At 32.4% G+C, this 16,966-nt stretch overlaps 1 protein-coding gene across 1 annotated transcript; it reads left to right on the top strand.

Annotated features, from left to right (window-relative positions):
* Positions 1–9,567: 9,567 nt before the first annotated feature.
* Positions 9,568–12,487, top strand: LOC106773569 (selT-like protein). The gene is made up of 4 exons (XM_014660265.2): positions 9,568–9,849; positions 9,963–10,036; positions 11,722–12,037; positions 12,134–12,487. The coding sequence occupies exons 1-4, from the start codon at positions 9,679–9,681 to the stop codon at positions 12,266–12,268; spliced, it is 696 nt and encodes a 231-aa protein (XP_014515751.1). The 5' UTR covers positions 9,568–9,678; the 3' UTR covers positions 12,269–12,487.
* The last annotated feature ends 4,479 nt before the right edge of the window (positions 12,488–16,966 follow it).

The following is a 16,966-nucleotide window of genomic DNA, read 5'->3' as shown; positions in this document are numbered from 1 at the left end:
TGATTGCAGTTACTTCAGATAGTGCACTAAAGATGGGATTAAGGAAAGGGTACCACTATGAAGTGCGAAGGAAGGGATGACACTTTTGTTAACGATGAAGAAAGGGATAGTGATAGGAAGATTATAAGTAATTTGGAGAAATCTGTTAAGATTATTCAAAAATGGACTAAGGTGATTTTAGGGTGGTTTCTTTCTTTGTATCATTAAATAATTGTAGTTTCAATGTTGATGACAAATCCATGATGTGATGTAACAATATTATTGATTATACTTAGTTAACTTAAATGGTGGTAGTTAGGATGTACAATTTCCATTGTGTAATGTTGGTGTGTTATATAATGTAATGTTTATCAATCGATGAAAAATGTCATAAGTTTGAAATAGTTTGTGATGTTGGTGGCACAATCACAAAAAATAATGAAAATGGTATAATAAAAAAACAATATTGATAAATATGGATAAACACTTGATAAGTACATTAAACAAGTTCGTGTGGTCCAATATTAAACATGAAAAAAGGTGTGGTCCACCACTTAAGAATAAATATTATCATATGTCTTCATTGTAGGCATACATTAAAGAAGTTGGTCTAAGACATAACTTTTACAAAAGTACATAATAAAACATGCATCTTCAAAATATATCATGGTTTGAAAATTTGTGCCCTCCTAACATTCAACTTGACCTTTATGTGATGCTTCACGAAACTGTATTGATGGCAAAGATGGTTGGGTAACATGTGTTGATGTTCTTGGTGGTAGAATTGGTTGGAAAATTTAGTAGGTTGGTGTGGTTCTTGGGAATGCACAAAACCTTCAGATTGAGGAGTTTGTTAGTTTTCTTTAGGGCAACAACTTCTATTATGTCCAACTTCCTTACATATGCGATATCTTTTGCGTAACCCAGTTTTTCTTAGTTGTGTTTCATCCTTTCTTATCTTCCACTTTTCCAGTCTTTTTTTTCATCTTAGGTCATTCTAGCAATATTTTTTTATTTGGAGGCAACAAATCAAGATATGTAGTCATCTCCCATATGTTATGACTGTTGATAGGATATATAATTGATGTGTATATTTCTTCATATATGGACTTCTTGAACCAATTAGATATGAAGTCTTCTCCCTATAATTTAAAAACTTCATTACAATCAGGGAATGACAACATGGAATTTCAATTATACTTCATTTTTTGCATGGGCTTGATGTTTTGCCTATTTTGACCCTAAAATTATCCTAAAGAGTGAGACGTGCCTAACTTTAAATAACTTCTCTATTGACCAGCTGTTAGGATAAATAACAATAATAATTAAACAGTAATAAAGAAATTAATAAAAATAACGACTAATCATTTAATACAGTTATATCCTTTCAAAGTTTGATTAGGATTTTGGGACAGATGGATCTTAAAAATGATTGTATCTTTAACATGTTTGTTGCCCATCTCTTCATCATATAAACCCGAATGTCCTATAACATTGTAATGATGAGCTTAGTCCTGGTATAAAGCAATACACTCTTGAAGGCCTTAAACATGTTAATCAACGTATCACACTAAGCTATAGTAGTGAACCTTGACCTTGACCAATGTCTATTTCAAACAACTAGTGACATATTACAAAAAAAGGTTAAGGAATATTAACATTCATCACAACATAAATTGTGCTTAACTTATCCATACAAACCTTGGTGAAATAATTATTAAGTGTTTAAAAACCTCCTTATTTACCTCTTTTATGTTTTTGATCTCTATCTCCCATGTTTGTGGGTATGTCATTGTGGCTGCCCTCCACATTAAACGCTTCAGGTTTTTACTAGGAAATTTCTTCCTAAAGTTGGCATAAGAGTGCCTTACACAAAATCTTTATTCAACTTTAGGAAGCAATTCTTATATAGTTGGTAGTAGGTCCTATGGTTTGAATTGAATACAATGCAATTAGAATTTGTGTTGTGAAATAGAACATAATGTTTAAGTTTTATTTCAAAAATGAAATCCCTAAACCTAAAATGCAGACTAAGGTTTGCATCATGCAGGCTAAACTTTGCTATGTGAAGATAAAGCTCTGTAGTATGCAGGCTGAGTTCGGCTACGTGAAAATCGAGCTCTACAACATCTAGGTTGAGCTCGATTGTGTGAAGACCGAGCTTCGCAACGTCTAGGCCGAGCTCGACTAGGTGAAGACTGAGCTCCACAACGTCCAGACCGAGCTTCGTTGCACGAAGACTGAACTCCATAACGTGTAGGTCGAGCTTTGCAACGTCCAGGTCGAGCTCGACTACGTACAGACTGAGCTTCATAGCGTATAAGTTAACCTTCATGTGTGAAATACCAAGCCCCCCAAGTTGGTATTTTTTTGGGATTAAAGAACAAAAAATTTGTGATTAAGTGAGCGAGTGAGTCATTCACTTTTTGCACCACTATTGATGTACATAACATAGAAATTGCATATCAATGTTACCTTTTTTTTCTAATATAAATGTAAATGATGATCATAATCAAGCCCTCGCAAGGTAATCAATCAATAGCTCTAGAATCTAGCTCCACGAATCCTTGTTCTCAACCTCAATCATAACATATGCAAAATGCAACATTTGGTCATTAGCATCTCGCCCAACAGTTATTAACAACTCCTTCCATACTTTCCTTTTAAGAAATCTTTATTTAATACAATTATAGGCCATCATGACACAAAATTGTCTTTGCATGACTTCAAACATGCATAAAACCTCTTGAATATTGGTTGATCGTCATTCTCCTCAACCTTTACTTTGATTGTTAATCCTGGATTTCTTGTTAGAAGTTCATGTGCATGATCGTATATCATTTTATATTGTTCTTTGAAGGACCCGTCAATGTTATCTGATACAATTACTTTAATCCTATAAGCCACACACAGAGAGATACCAATGTTCCATTTTCTACTTATTTTTTCACAAATTTCAACACCCTTGTCTTTAGGATTTTATCTTACTATTTTCTCCTACTTCTTAATTAGCTACTTCGCTCTAAGTAAATCTGTTGTAAAATAATATTATTTATTCCTAAAGAACGTTGGTGCAACGTTCAATTTTTATTATTATTTATCATTCATTATTATTGGTAAACCGTTCTTTAGTGTAACATTCAGTTTTTTTATTATTTATTGTTCATTATTGTTGGCAAAGATCTTTGACTAAGTTTCTCACCCAGGGGGTTGCCTCATACTCTATAAATAAAGCATTTCATGTATTCTAAATACAAAAAAAAAAAAAAAGCTTTCTCTTCCCCTCTCAAAAAGGAAAATTTATTCCACATGTTATCTTCATAGTTTTTCTTCCTTTCTTTTTTAATCCTTCTTTTGTCTTTAGTTTATTCTTTTACTCTCTTTAGAGTTTCTTGTTAGTTCTGAAATCTTTAGAAATTTCTGAAAAGTTCTTTTTGTATCTTGAGAAACTTGTGAAACACATCACGGAATAAATCTTTAGAGACAATGAAACTATAAGCCTCAAAAAATACTATTCATGATTTTGTGAGCAATTTCTACTACAAAATGAAAGTTGAATTCTTTATTATAAGTAAAATTGTCAACAATTCTCCTCAGTTGTCATGTTTCTACTACATGCATATAAGCACAATATAACCATAAGCATTTTTCTTTTACACTGATACATTTCAACCTAAATCTTTTTTTATCATTCTTAACAAATTTTAAACTATTTTCATATTTGGATGCATAGGTTTTGATAGTTTCTAAAAATTCTCTTTTTAATAAAATATTCACAAAAAATCGATTTGAATTTTTCAATCCTATTTTAAAAGAACTAAAAAAAGAAACCATCTGAATTTTTCACTTTTGGAGTTCAATTTTCAATGAAAAATTTAAATTGTTTATAAGTATAGTAATAAAAAAAACAAAAGGATCATCCAAAATATTCTTGAAATTATTAAAAAAAGTATAGTATTCTTAAAAAAAAAGAAAAAATTTAAATTTAAAATATTTCTTTGTTCAAAGAAAACCAAAATAACGAGTGAAAAAAAAAATCAAATTTGGAAGAATAATTCGATAATCTCAACTTTCCATTTATAATTAGTCTTACTTTTGGTATAAAAAAATGTTACACACCTTCTCCAACCCTCTTTCATATCACCACTTTTAAAGAAAAAAACATACAAAATAAATACATGAGAAAAGTTATTAGAACTAGAAGAACATAAAACATATTTTAAAAATAAATTTAACTAAATTTGTATTGTTGAACCCAATTATATAAAATAATGTTTGTGATAATTTTTTAAAATATCAAAATTTAAATTAATATATTTTGGAAATTCATAATAAAGTCAATTATTTTTAGAGACAATAGGGAAACGTAAATATTTCTTTAATCCAAAAAATAAATAAAATTTTTTATAAATCGGAGAAATAAAACATATTTAGAAAAAAATATTTAAGTGGAAAAAATATTATTAAACCCGAATAAAACAAAATCTGTTATAACTGTTTTAAAATATTGGAAGAAAAAAAATTAAGATATTTTGATAATTCTTGGTACAATCTATTTTTTTTTTCATAGACAAAAATACAGAACAAAAATATTTAGAATAAAATGAATAAGAAAATTATTAGAGAAAGAAGAAAATAAAACATATTTGGAAAAACAAAACTTACTTAAGTAAAATTTATTTTGTTTAGGTCAAAACAAAACATACAAAAAAAAAAAACTAAACCCTACTGCCCATGTAGTCTCGTAGTATAAATTGTGAAGCACCACCAACAAATCTTAACCTCCTAATCTACAATTGCATTTCCATGGTGCCGCCATAGTACCTTTCTTCCTTCTTTTTTTCTCTGTAGTTCAATTTGACTTGATTGGGTTTTGGCAGTGATTGATAACATAATGCACCATGTAGCCCTTTGCATCTCCAAGTTTAGATGCAAGGAAATTACGAGATAAGGTTTTTCAGGTGCAACATTTATCACGGCAATTAAAATTCATGTTTTTGGGTGTTCTGTTTTTCGCCCAATTTGCATTGTTTTGCCAAATAATTGATCTGTTACATTGATTTGTTCAATTCAATGAGCGAAGCAAAATGATGAAGTCAAAACTTGTCTGATACTGGCATGAGGATATATTATTTCCTAAGGTCTTCAAAGTTCTCTGATTGCTTTGCTCTGTGTTGTTGTAATTTGATTGTTTGGTTCGATGGGTGTGACAATGAGGGTTTCATGTTGTATTTGATGGATAGCACTTCGTACTTCTCAAAGATATTTTGGTTTTAGTTGTATATCATACGAAATATCGCAGTTGATGCTTCGTATTCTGATTTGGTTTTAGTTAATATTTCTTTTAGAAGTAGACATGGGGAAAAATGAACTGTAAAAGGCTAGCAAAGTGATGAGGTTTTAATCTCTGAATACTATGTTGAATCATCATTCATAATGGTCTTCAAAGTTCTCTGATTCCTATGCCTGTGTTTTCCCCTTTATGATGATGTGAAGAGAAGAGTGATCAAATTCTAATGGGAGTAATACGTGATGTATCACCTGTCACACTACATTTCCCTTCTCTTCTTTTGAAATGTACCTTTAGACTTTGCATTTTGTCATCCTTTTTTTCGTCCTTCTTCCCATGAACATCTTGTTGTTATTAGGAAATTTAATCAAGTTAGATGTTCATCTGAAAAAAAAAATGTAGATTTTAAGTCTTGCACCATTGCCTTGATAAATGTGTTTGTATAGAAATAAATGTGTGTGATTGAATGTTGGCATAATGTTATCTCATCACCTGATAGTGATTCTAAGTGCTGAGGAAACAAAGGGAGTTAAACACAAGCACCAAAATTCTTAATCTGATGTGCAATAATCTGTCAGATTATACGAGCATGGTGCAACAAAAAATTATTTTTCCCTGGGTTTTTGTTTTGCTTTATTTGTCGATATAATGACTTGTGAAGTATAACTGGGGAAGGACATGTGGGATTGCAATTCAGTCTTCTAATTGTCATTGGACTTGTATCTAAATGTCTCTACAACATAACTAGGAAGCTACATTCTAGTTATATTTATCGCAAACACTGAAATAGCTTGTTCAAGAACATAACAAGCAATATCTTGGAGCTGGTTTGAGTTAGTATGTCTAGTTGTAGATGGATTAACTGTTTAGGAGGGAAAATTTTGACTTTATTCAGCCATTGGATTAATATGATGGTCTGTATTTTTGTCTCTTGTTTAAGATTAAGTTACTATTTATTAAGTTCATACATTTTTTATACTAAAATTATTTAAAGAATTATTGGGCGGGTGGATGAGTTAATGCAGATTTATTTTGACTTATTCAGTAATTCGAGTATTGTTTATATACTATTGTCATTTCTTTAAAAATTTGTTAGGAACATTTTTTTAATAGTTGGAAGTCTCATGGAAGTTTTGAATGTTTTAAAACAATCAATAAGTTTGACATTTTCTTGGTATTTTGTATGTTGTTGAAGTGACCACGTAGGTTTATCTGTGTCCTTTTGATAAGGTTAGATGGATTCATGAGTTGAACTAATATGATCTGCATTTTATGAATGGGGGAAACAGTTTGACTGGGGGCTTGTATTTTTTGAATTGAAAATACTTCATGACAATTTCCTAAAAGAAATTTGGTGTTAGATGGCAGCAAGGACGTTAAATGAGTCAAATTAATTAGATGACTCAAATTGAAGCATAAGACGAAACAAGAACTAAAATATCAAACAATGGTAAAACTAAGAACTGGAGTAAACTGAAGAGTAGACTCAATGAGATTTAAAATGAAATGCACGCTAGACTAGGAATGAAACGAGTTCTAAAAGAAGAAATCAGTAACAACTATTCTAATCCGGTATTTAACAAACATAAATCTCGGACTTTGGAGATTATCATTGGTTTACAGTTTAACTAGCAGAATAAACCTGTGAAAAACTAAAATTTAGAAGCAAAATAGACAAAGAACGTTGCATTATGTAGAAAATAATTATGATTTGTGCTCAAACAATTCAACATGATGGAAATAAATTATAGTTGGTTTGGATTGAAGATTGAGTTGAGTCCTAAAGATTGAGTTAAGTTAACTTTGATAGAAATTTGAATGTAAGCCTAGATTGAAGGTTAAATTGAATTGGTCTTAATCAAGGTTGAATCAAGCAGGTCCAAGTAAAAAGGATGTTGAGTAAACCTTGGTTAGCACTTGAGTTGAGCCAATCCATGTTTAATATCAAGTCGATTCGATTTGGCAAAGATTAAGCCATGCTGACTTATGTCAAAGGTTGAGTCATGCTGGCTTGGGCCAAAGGTCATCAATTTGACTTGATTGTTATAGATCGAGTTGAGTTGGTTCAATTTTGGCTCCTGCCAAATGTCAAATAAAGTCTGATCAAATTGAATGCCTAGGGCCAAGTTATACCTGTTGAAGGTTAAGTGTTGTATGTTAAGGACTATTTGTCGCATGCCAAAGGTCGAGTACTACTTGTCGAAGGTTACACATTGTTTGTTAAATGTCATGTGTCGCTTGTTAAGATTATATGTTGTCAACCAAGACTAGATGTCATTGCTGATGGCTAGGTGTTGCTTGTTGATGATTGTGTGTCTCTTATTAGGACCATGTGTTGTCTGTCCAAAGCTAATGGTGATTTATTCAACCACAAGCTGATCTTGCAATTACAATGTTTGATTGTGTCTATCTAGTCACAACCTATCTTGTATAACCACCATTACCTCGCCATAAGCTGGTTTACCTGGCTATCTTTCGTACCAACAAAGCTAATGATGTATTACTTTGTAACTTAGCAAAATTTATATCATACAACTTATTCATGAACTAAATGGGTCACTGGACCCACCTAGATTTATATAGATGAGAAACTACAAACGTCCTATAAATAGTACAAAAGGTAAATAATTTATATTCATTATTGCAACATTAACTACTATCTAACACATTCTACCAACTTAAGCATATTTTACAGACACATCTTGAAAAATATGTAGACCTTAAACATCTTGATTTAAAGAATAAAAAGTCTTCACTAGAAGAAATTTTGAAAAATCTATATAGAATGTAGTTATCCATATAAAAATATTTCTTTCACCTCTATTTCTTCTCATCCACACTTCTAAATCCATTTTCAAAAATAAATTCAACCTAATTTAACCATAATATTTTATATAAATTTTTTTATTTTGTCTCTCATATGATTAGTTTATTCATTAAATGTATACAAAATTATTCAAATAATTAGATAAAGATATTTAGAGTTTAATAGTGAAAGAATATTATATTACAAATACAAAATATTAAAATAGTCTAATTATAAAATTTTCGATATAACTACTTTTAAACGAGAAAAAAGATAAATAAATTTTAAATTTAAAATAATTTAATAATAAACTAATTTATAAAAATTCTTATAACTTATTATACATAAAAAAAATTTCTAATTTTAATCTTATTTTTTATTTTCATATATTTTTTTAAGAAGTTTCCTCGTTCCACTTATTTCTTTCCTTTTTATTATTATTTAGCTCTTAGGTTGTTATTTACATAGAAGAAAATAGTAATATAACTCTCTTAAACACTTTTTTCTAACATATATTTTGCTATTAATAAAATTTGTAAATATTTTGATGAATTTTACTTTAACTTCACCAAAATTTATATTGTTTAATAACTTTTTAGCAAATATTAAAGTGCTAAATTATATTTTTTATTTTTTACTTGTTGAAATATATGAATACTTACATTTGTATTTACTTTTCTTTATACACGTATGTATATCTATTTTTCTTTACAATAACAATTTTTTATTAAACTATAAAAGAATTTTTAATCATCAAAATAAAATATTAATATACTATAAAATAATTTTTATAAAAAAATAATTATAAAAATAAATTATTTTTATAGTTTTTTATTATAAAAATGTTATTTAAATTCAAATAAATAATTCTTAAGATAAAACTGAATTTTTTTTCTAGTAATTATTTGAATTTAAAAAATAATTGCTATAAAGGTAAAACTGAAAAAAAAAATTATATAGACATAAAAAGTGAATCTAGTTTAAGATTTGTTTTGGTTATTTTCTTTTCAAAATATTCATTCTAAGTATTTATCTTTTGATTATGGATCAATTTGATCCTTTCAGGATTTTAATACATGTTTTTTATTTTTTTATTCAAAATGTGAAATTTATTTGTTAAATTTACCTACATGAAAGCTATTTGTTCAAGTAAAATTATTATAATAAATTTCACAAACAATTGGAAAATATGATATCAGTTTTCAAATTTCCAATCAAAACGGTTAGTCATATTTCTCACATTATTTTCTTATCATGTTTTTCTTTTGATAAAATGATTTTTATTACTATATTGATTTGTATTAATATAGGGTATATTCTATAGTTTACTTATAAATTGATATACTTTTATAATTTTCACATTTTAAAATCGTAAAAACATATGAAAAATGATGTTTCATAATTAAAAAGATAACTATTTTAATAAGATCAAATTAGTCTATTTTAATAAGATCAAAATAAATCTTAAAGGAAAGGAAAACATCATAAAACATAAACTGTTTGACCGAATACTAGATCAAGTTTTCTTGTTCTGTTTCTCCAAAACCACACCTACGTTACTTTCTTCTCTTTCTCTTTCGTTTTCTTGGAGTTTCTTCTTTCAATGGATCGAACCCAAATTCTTCTCGTTGGGTTACCACTCTTCCTTTTCTTCTCTGACATTCTCAACCTCTTCGTTCCTGCACCTCCTCCCAAAGATGGTTATCGCACTTTTCCCGACCCTAAACCGACCCCTCAACCGAACCTTCATCAACCTCTCGAGTTCCCTGCACAGGTTTCTCAATTCCCCTCTTCTAAATTTATGATTTTGCACCCTTTACTTATGCCAATTCCATTTTTTTATCTGGGATTCTTCTAATCGTTTTTTCCTTTTCAATTTTTCAACAGAAACAGAGCGGCTTTGGCCCAATTGGAGCTGGCCACACTGTCAGCATTGACTTCTGCACTTCCTGCTCTTACAAGTTGGCCCAAATTCTTCCTTTTTTCCAATTCTCTTCTAATTGTTTAATTAAGTTCTGATCATGGGGTTCTTATTATATGCGTGATAAGTTGTTATGTGGGGTTCTGATCTAGTTGGAAGAGTATGGTGTAATTGCTGTTCATGTAAAGTTGGTGCAGTATTATTTTTATAATCATTTGGGGTTCAGGATGGAAGCGAACGGTAGTGGTTGTGACTTTTACGTCTTCACATCATGAACGTGATTATTTGCCTATCGAATGTGTTTCCAAACACCTTTTGGTTTCTTAAAATTGAAATGGAAATGATGGACTAGGAAAGGCAAGCAAAAGCAAATAGGATGATTGAGAATGTTATCAGTGTGGCTGCTAAGTTGAACAATGTAAAGCATACTGAACTGTATCTAGGGTTGGTTATTTGTTAGCATCACACAACTTCTATTGTATTTAATTATTTTGGTCTCAGGCTGAGGTATGATTATTTAGTCAATGGTCATTTATAATAAATTAATAACAGATGAAATGTGTGTTTTGTTTTCCTTTTAGTATTGTTGACCTATATTCGAGTTCTTGCTTGCTTTTCATATTGTCAGAGTGTATCTTTCGGTACACGGTCAACTCCTCCATTAGTCCTTTTTGAAAGTTTGAGTAATTTATTGTGCCCTCCCTTGAAGAAAGCTTGAATTACTCTGCTGTTGCTTCTTAGTTTGAAAATTATTTAGCCCATCCTTAGGAGATTAGTGTGTGCTTATATTACAGTTTGTTTTGCTGTGATTGAGTCTTGTAGTGGTGGTGAAAAACTACGAATGAATCTGCAAGGGTATTTTTCTTCGCAATGCTGCTTCTAAAGTTATTCAGAACTTATCTAATTAGTTAATTATTTGTTTTAGAACTTCTGTCGATGAAAATGATGTTATAAATACCATATGCTTTAGAATTTCAAACTTATAATCCTTATTTCATCTTTTGAAGTTTCAAAATCTATAATAGAGGTTCAAAACTGGTTGTCAATTATGTGAAAAAGTGTTACCAACAATCACAATAATGAAAATCATATACCTCTACAAAAGTTAGTTACTTAGATGACACATATCAGTCGGCTGGGTTAAAAGGCTAATTCTCAGACATATTGTTTACCATGATGTGATCCTTGTTTTTAACAACAATTTCAACGTCCTCCTTGGTCTCCCTCCCTTTCCATGGTGCTGGAAACCAAGCTCTTTACTCTCCTTATTGGTGCTTCCAGTAGCTGTCTTTATGTGTTTAAACCACCCTAATGGATTTCTTTCATTTTTTCCTCAATTGGTGCTATACCAATGAGATAAAAAACTATCATAAGATACTTGTTCTCTATAGAGTGAATTAACTTTAAGCATATTAATCTCTCTGGGAAGGGAGTGTAACACTTAGAATTTTAGGGAAGGGCTTTATAGTTTAAGCATTTTAAGGGGATGGGAGTGTCATTTATTCTAAAAGTTTTCATTGTTGGTGCTAAATAGTTAAATTGGTCGTAATATTAATCTTTCTATAACATTATGAGACTTTAAGATGTGTTTGAACTAGTAAAGTTAAACAAATTGGGCTAGACTTTGCTTGTTCTAGCTTCATTCATCCTTTATTTAATTCATTGTAGAATCCACATATTTACAAGTAAACAAACAGTATGTAATTTTGGTGCCTTTTTCTGCAGGGGAAATGCAGTAACAGTTAAAAATATGCTGGAATCTGAATTTCCTGGGATTAACGTTGTTTTGGCTAACTACCCACCTCCACTTCCAAAGCGCATTCTGGGAAAAGTAGTTCCAGTGGTGCAAACTGGAGTTATTGTAGCTATAGTTGCTGGTGACCAAATATTCCCTAGATTGGGAGTGACACCACCACTATGGTACTATTCATTGCGTGCCAATAAGTTTAGAAGCATCGCAAGCACTTGGCTTCTTACAAATTTTCTTCAATCCTTCCTTCAAAGCTCTGGTGCTTTTGAAGTATATTGCAATGGCGAATTGGTAAGTCCTTCAGAGCATATTATTGTACCTCGTTTACCTTTACATTTGAATACTTTTCATGGGTTCCTGATCATCTTGTTCCTTTGAACATCACAGGTTTTCTCCAAACTGAAAGAGAACAGATTCCCTGGGGAAATTGAGTTGAGGGATCTTATTGGGAAAAGAGTAGTTGGCACTGGATTTGTCAGAGGTATTGAAGGTGCTGGTGTTGCCTACAGAAACTTCCAATAGCTGATTGCAAGATTTGCAAGATTTACCGAATGATAATTTGAAATTAGACCACGACGAAGATACATGAAACAAGTTGATGCCCTGCCAAATACATGTTATAAAGAATCAAACTTTTATCTTTAGTATATTATGTACACTGTTAGGTTAGCTAGTGAATCTTGAGCAAGCATTTCTCTTAAGTTATCACATTTGAAGCTTCTTTCCTTTTCAAATTTTAAATTTGGCTTTCATAAAGAAATATTCCTCTATTTGCAAACATTAACAAATTAAAAAGAAAGTGTTTAACCTGAGCTGAGATATGTTTAAGATCAATTGTACAGTTTCTGTTAACTTCTGAAAGAGCCTCTTTTTCTTTTTCTGAAAGTGTCTTGGTGAATTTGTTTCATTCAATCTCATCTTTAACAGAGGCATCAGTTAAGAGTAATACTGAATAAGAATAACTCGCTTACATGTTCGTGATGCAGATTTGGTTAGCATTGTTAATTGGTTGTTTGATTTTGAATTTAAGATTTTATCTTAAAATATAATGGCAGGTAGAACTTCATTACGATGACCAAATATGGTGGATTAAAGGCAAAATCTTACTTTATACTTAAAATTCATTTAGATTTAATTTTTTTATTTGGTAAAATTAATGATCTGGTCATAGTCAGAGAAAAGTACCTTTCTCAGTTCTTACATTTAACATTCATTCTTTTTAAATTTGTATATGGACTGTTTTTAATCACTTTTAATCCAATGATTTTCGAAAAATAGCATTATTAAAATAAAATATAACTAAATAATATAAGTAATTAACTATTGGTTTAATGTCTCATTATATTCTTATTTTCGTTCAAAATCTCAAATAGACTTTTCACTTTTTTAATGTCTCAATTGAGTTTTTACTTTTGTAAAATAAAATTGATACAAATAAAGGTTTATTAATTGATCAAATAGCGTTAAGGAGTGTGTCACGTGGCATGCTGAAAGCCTCATTTTCTCTCCATAATTGCAAAATTGAAATGAAATTGGGGGAAGTTGAATTTTAGAGCTGGTCACTCATCCACAAAATCATTGTTGTTCGATTGGAAGCCTAATGGATAATAAAATGCAAAATTCAAATTCAACTTCTTCTTCGACATGCGCAGAATGGAAACACTTGTCCAATTATTTAATTATAAGATAGAGGATGAACATAGGATAATGTCTGTATGCAGAGAAAAAAAATTGAATGGAAAGCTCTGAACTGAATCATCATAGTCTTCTTCTACCCACCAAGCTTTATAAGCTATCACTCAATTAGAGCCCCAAAGTTTTCATCTTTTTTCCCTATCTGGGATACCCTTTTGCTTCAACTGTGCAATCGCATCAACCCCAACTACCCCATCCCATTTTTCCTCCGTTCCTCCGAGACTCTTCAACAACAACCAACGCCACCACCATAACCAGAACAGGAGCCAGCATCACCACAACAACAATTGCAATCGGTGGGCTTCTTTTTCTTCTTCTTCTTCTTCTACCAAGTATTATTCACATGCATAAAGTGCAGGCGCATGTGTTCCCTCTACAACTACCATTGCCTTAGCTTTTCGTGGAATGGAATTTTATAATATTTTATTAGGTTTAAACCATTTAGGCGTTCCTATTTTCGTTCGGTTCTCCTACTTTGGTCCCCTTCTTTTAAACTTTTCCAATTGAGTCCTTAGAATTGCTAATTTGAAGCAATTCAGCCTTTACCGTTAAAAACCGTTAACGGTGTTAAAATTATGCACAAATGGTTGGATGACGTGTTAAATGTTTTACTGTGAAGCGAAATGTGGCAGTATTGGGAGTGAAACCTGGCGTTTTAGCAAGTGATGAAAAAGGAATAACTTGCAACGACTGACGATGGTAGCTGTCTCAAGCTCTAGATCTGCCGCCGCACCAGATCCGCCACCGACAGCCGTCCCCCCAACAAATCAACACACATCCAACATTCAACGATGGCCACCACTCTCTCAATCTCCACCGTAGAAGCCGCCGGTAGCCACCATCAAAGCACCGCTTCATTCGTCTTCTCCTCCATCACCGGCCTCCTAGAAGCTTTGCCAAACTCCTCTGTTAGCCGTCGCAGGTCACGAGGCCTCCTTCTCCTTCATCTTCATCAACCTAAAAATCCTAAACAACAGAGAAACCTATATCAGTGTTGCCCAGAATGCGAGTTCTTTACCAAATCGTACCATGGCCGCCACACTTCCATCATCTGCGAGCACCTCCTCCATGCCCAAACTCCATGGAAACCATGAAGCATCTTCACGAGTCTGCGCCACCACCTGCATCAAAACCAGACCTACAACAAACAAACCCAGAAGCAGAAAATCCATTTCCAGGTTCGAGCATTCCTTCTTCGCATTCAGAAGTTTTTCTTCGAGCTCCATGGAAACACCATTCAAACCATCAATCCTCTTCGAAAGAAATATACGCGAGTTCTCTTTCATCCTCTTTCGCGTCTCCACCTACAAATTGAAACCAGAAGACTCAGATTCGTCTCACATCAATTCTAATTTCTTTTTGATTTAATTGAACTGAACCGTAATTCCCTTTTTGATTTAATCTAACCACATTCCTCTTCACCAGCGGAACCCTAACTGTCTCCTTGTAAACTCCTTTTTTTATGAGTATGACAAATCACTTCATCCCGTCGTCGTTATCTGGTGCAGCGTTAACGACCTCTTGTATGGTCTTATAACAGCCGCCAGCTCCGTCTTTACAAACCGTAACATCGGGTTTCAAATTGGGCAGAGTGGCAGAGCGTCGCTAGCGAGTGGCAGAGCGACGCTGGCGAGGGAAGAGCGACGCTTCGAGTTGTCCAACACTTCCAAGCAGGTGGAGGCGGCCGTGGTGAGGTTGCGCCTGCCAGCAGCACCATCGAGGAGGGACTTCACCATGGACTACGCGGTGGCGAGGTTTTCAGAGTAGATGGTGATGGCAGACTGGATTAACTAGAGAGAGGTTGGGTTTGGCGGGAGTTTGGGGTCTTGGGAGAGAGGTTTCGCATTCCTGCGAGAAGCGCGTGGCGGCGCAAGCTCGTCGGATCTCCGGCGTGACAAATTTGACGGTAGCGACGGGCGAGGATTTTCGGTGCGCGGCGGAGAGGGTTGGGAGTGGTTGGAAGAAGGAAGAATGGAAGGAGGAAGAAGGAAGAGGAAAATGGCGTGGGAGGAAGAGAGTGACACGTTGAAACCATTTAGACACGTCAACCCACTACCTGTGCAGAAAGTAAACTCCGTTAACGAAATTTGACACAGGGGCTTAATTGGTTGAAATTGGCAGTTATAAGGACTTAATTGGGAAACTTGAAAAGAAGGGGACCAAATTGGGAATACCTAACAAAAATAGGGACGCCTAAATGGTTTAAACCTATTTTACTATTATTGCAAAAGTGAAAATGTTTTGGAACGTTGGTATATATATATCAATTGGCAACGAGAAAAAGCAAAAGATTGTATTGCAATGTTTGGAATGGGTGTCGCAACCGGAAAATCGCGACGGGACGACGACGATCCAAAAAAGAAAACGAGTGTTTGAAAAAAAGTTTGGAGTCGCCACCATAGTTTATTCTGGAAAACTAAGGAAAAACCGTAAAATGATAAGGCAAGGTCCACGAAAACCAAAGATCGGGTTCGGGAGTCGGTTACGTGTAGGGAAGGTAGTAGCACCCTACAACGCCTGTCCGAAGGCAGTACCTTTAATCAAATGCGCGAATTTAATGTGGTTTGCAAAGTGTTTAATTTCCCCTAAAAAATAAAACTCTAAAGAAAACAAAATATTTTTTTTGTGTTTTTTGTGCCCGACAAGGATTGACCTTGCTCCTACGTATTCTCAGTTGGACTGAGAAATCAGGGTTACGTAGTTCTTTAATCGTTTGGAAAATTTGTTTGAGAAATTTGTTTGAGAAATTGTTTGAGAAATTGTTTGAGAAATTATTTGAACTTTTTTGGATTTTTGCGAAAGTGAGCCTGACAAGGACTAGCCTTGCTCCTACGTATCTCCACTTTGGATGGAGAATCAAGGATCACGTAGTTCCAGCTGAAAGATTCATTGTTTGTTTGTGAAGATGTTTTTTTTTTTGTTTTTTTTGAAGATTTTATATTTTTTGGTGTTTTTATAGAATAAGGAAAAGGTTTTAGCACAAGGCAAACAGAATGGTCGCACGTGCGCTTAACCCTTTTAAAATAATTTTTTTGTTAATTTTTTAAAGGAGAAGGAAAAGGTTTTTAGCACAAGGCAGACAGAATGGTCGCACTTGTGCTTAAACCCTTTAAAACAATTTATGATTTTTTTTTAAAGAGGAAGAAAAAAGGTTTTTAGCACAAGGTAGACAGAACGGTCGCACTTGTGCTTAAACCCTATAAAACAATTTATGCTTTTTTTTTAAAGAGGAAGAAAAAGGTTTTTAGCACAAGGCAGACAGAATGGTCACACTTGTGCTTAAACCCTTTAAAACAATTTATGATTTTTTTTTTGTATTTACTTAAAAATAGATAAAACGAAATAAATAAATAACTAAGTAGAAAAATAGAAATAATTAGGAAATAACTAAATAAAATGAAAGTAAAAAAACTAAAAATAAAATAAAATAAACAAGTAAATTACTAAATAAAAATAAAGAGTAAAAATAAAAATGAAAAGTTAAATGATGAAATAAAAAGTGCAATGGTGTTTAGATAAAAGATG

This window comes from Vigna radiata, chromosome 9 (genome assembly GCF_000741045.1).
Source record: "Vigna radiata var. radiata cultivar VC1973A chromosome 9, Vradiata_ver6, whole genome shotgun sequence".
NCBI lineage: Eukaryota > Viridiplantae > Streptophyta > Magnoliopsida > Fabales > Fabaceae > Vigna > Vigna radiata.
Note: the sequence above shows the minus strand (reverse complement) of the source record. Positions and strands in the feature narration are given on the sequence as shown.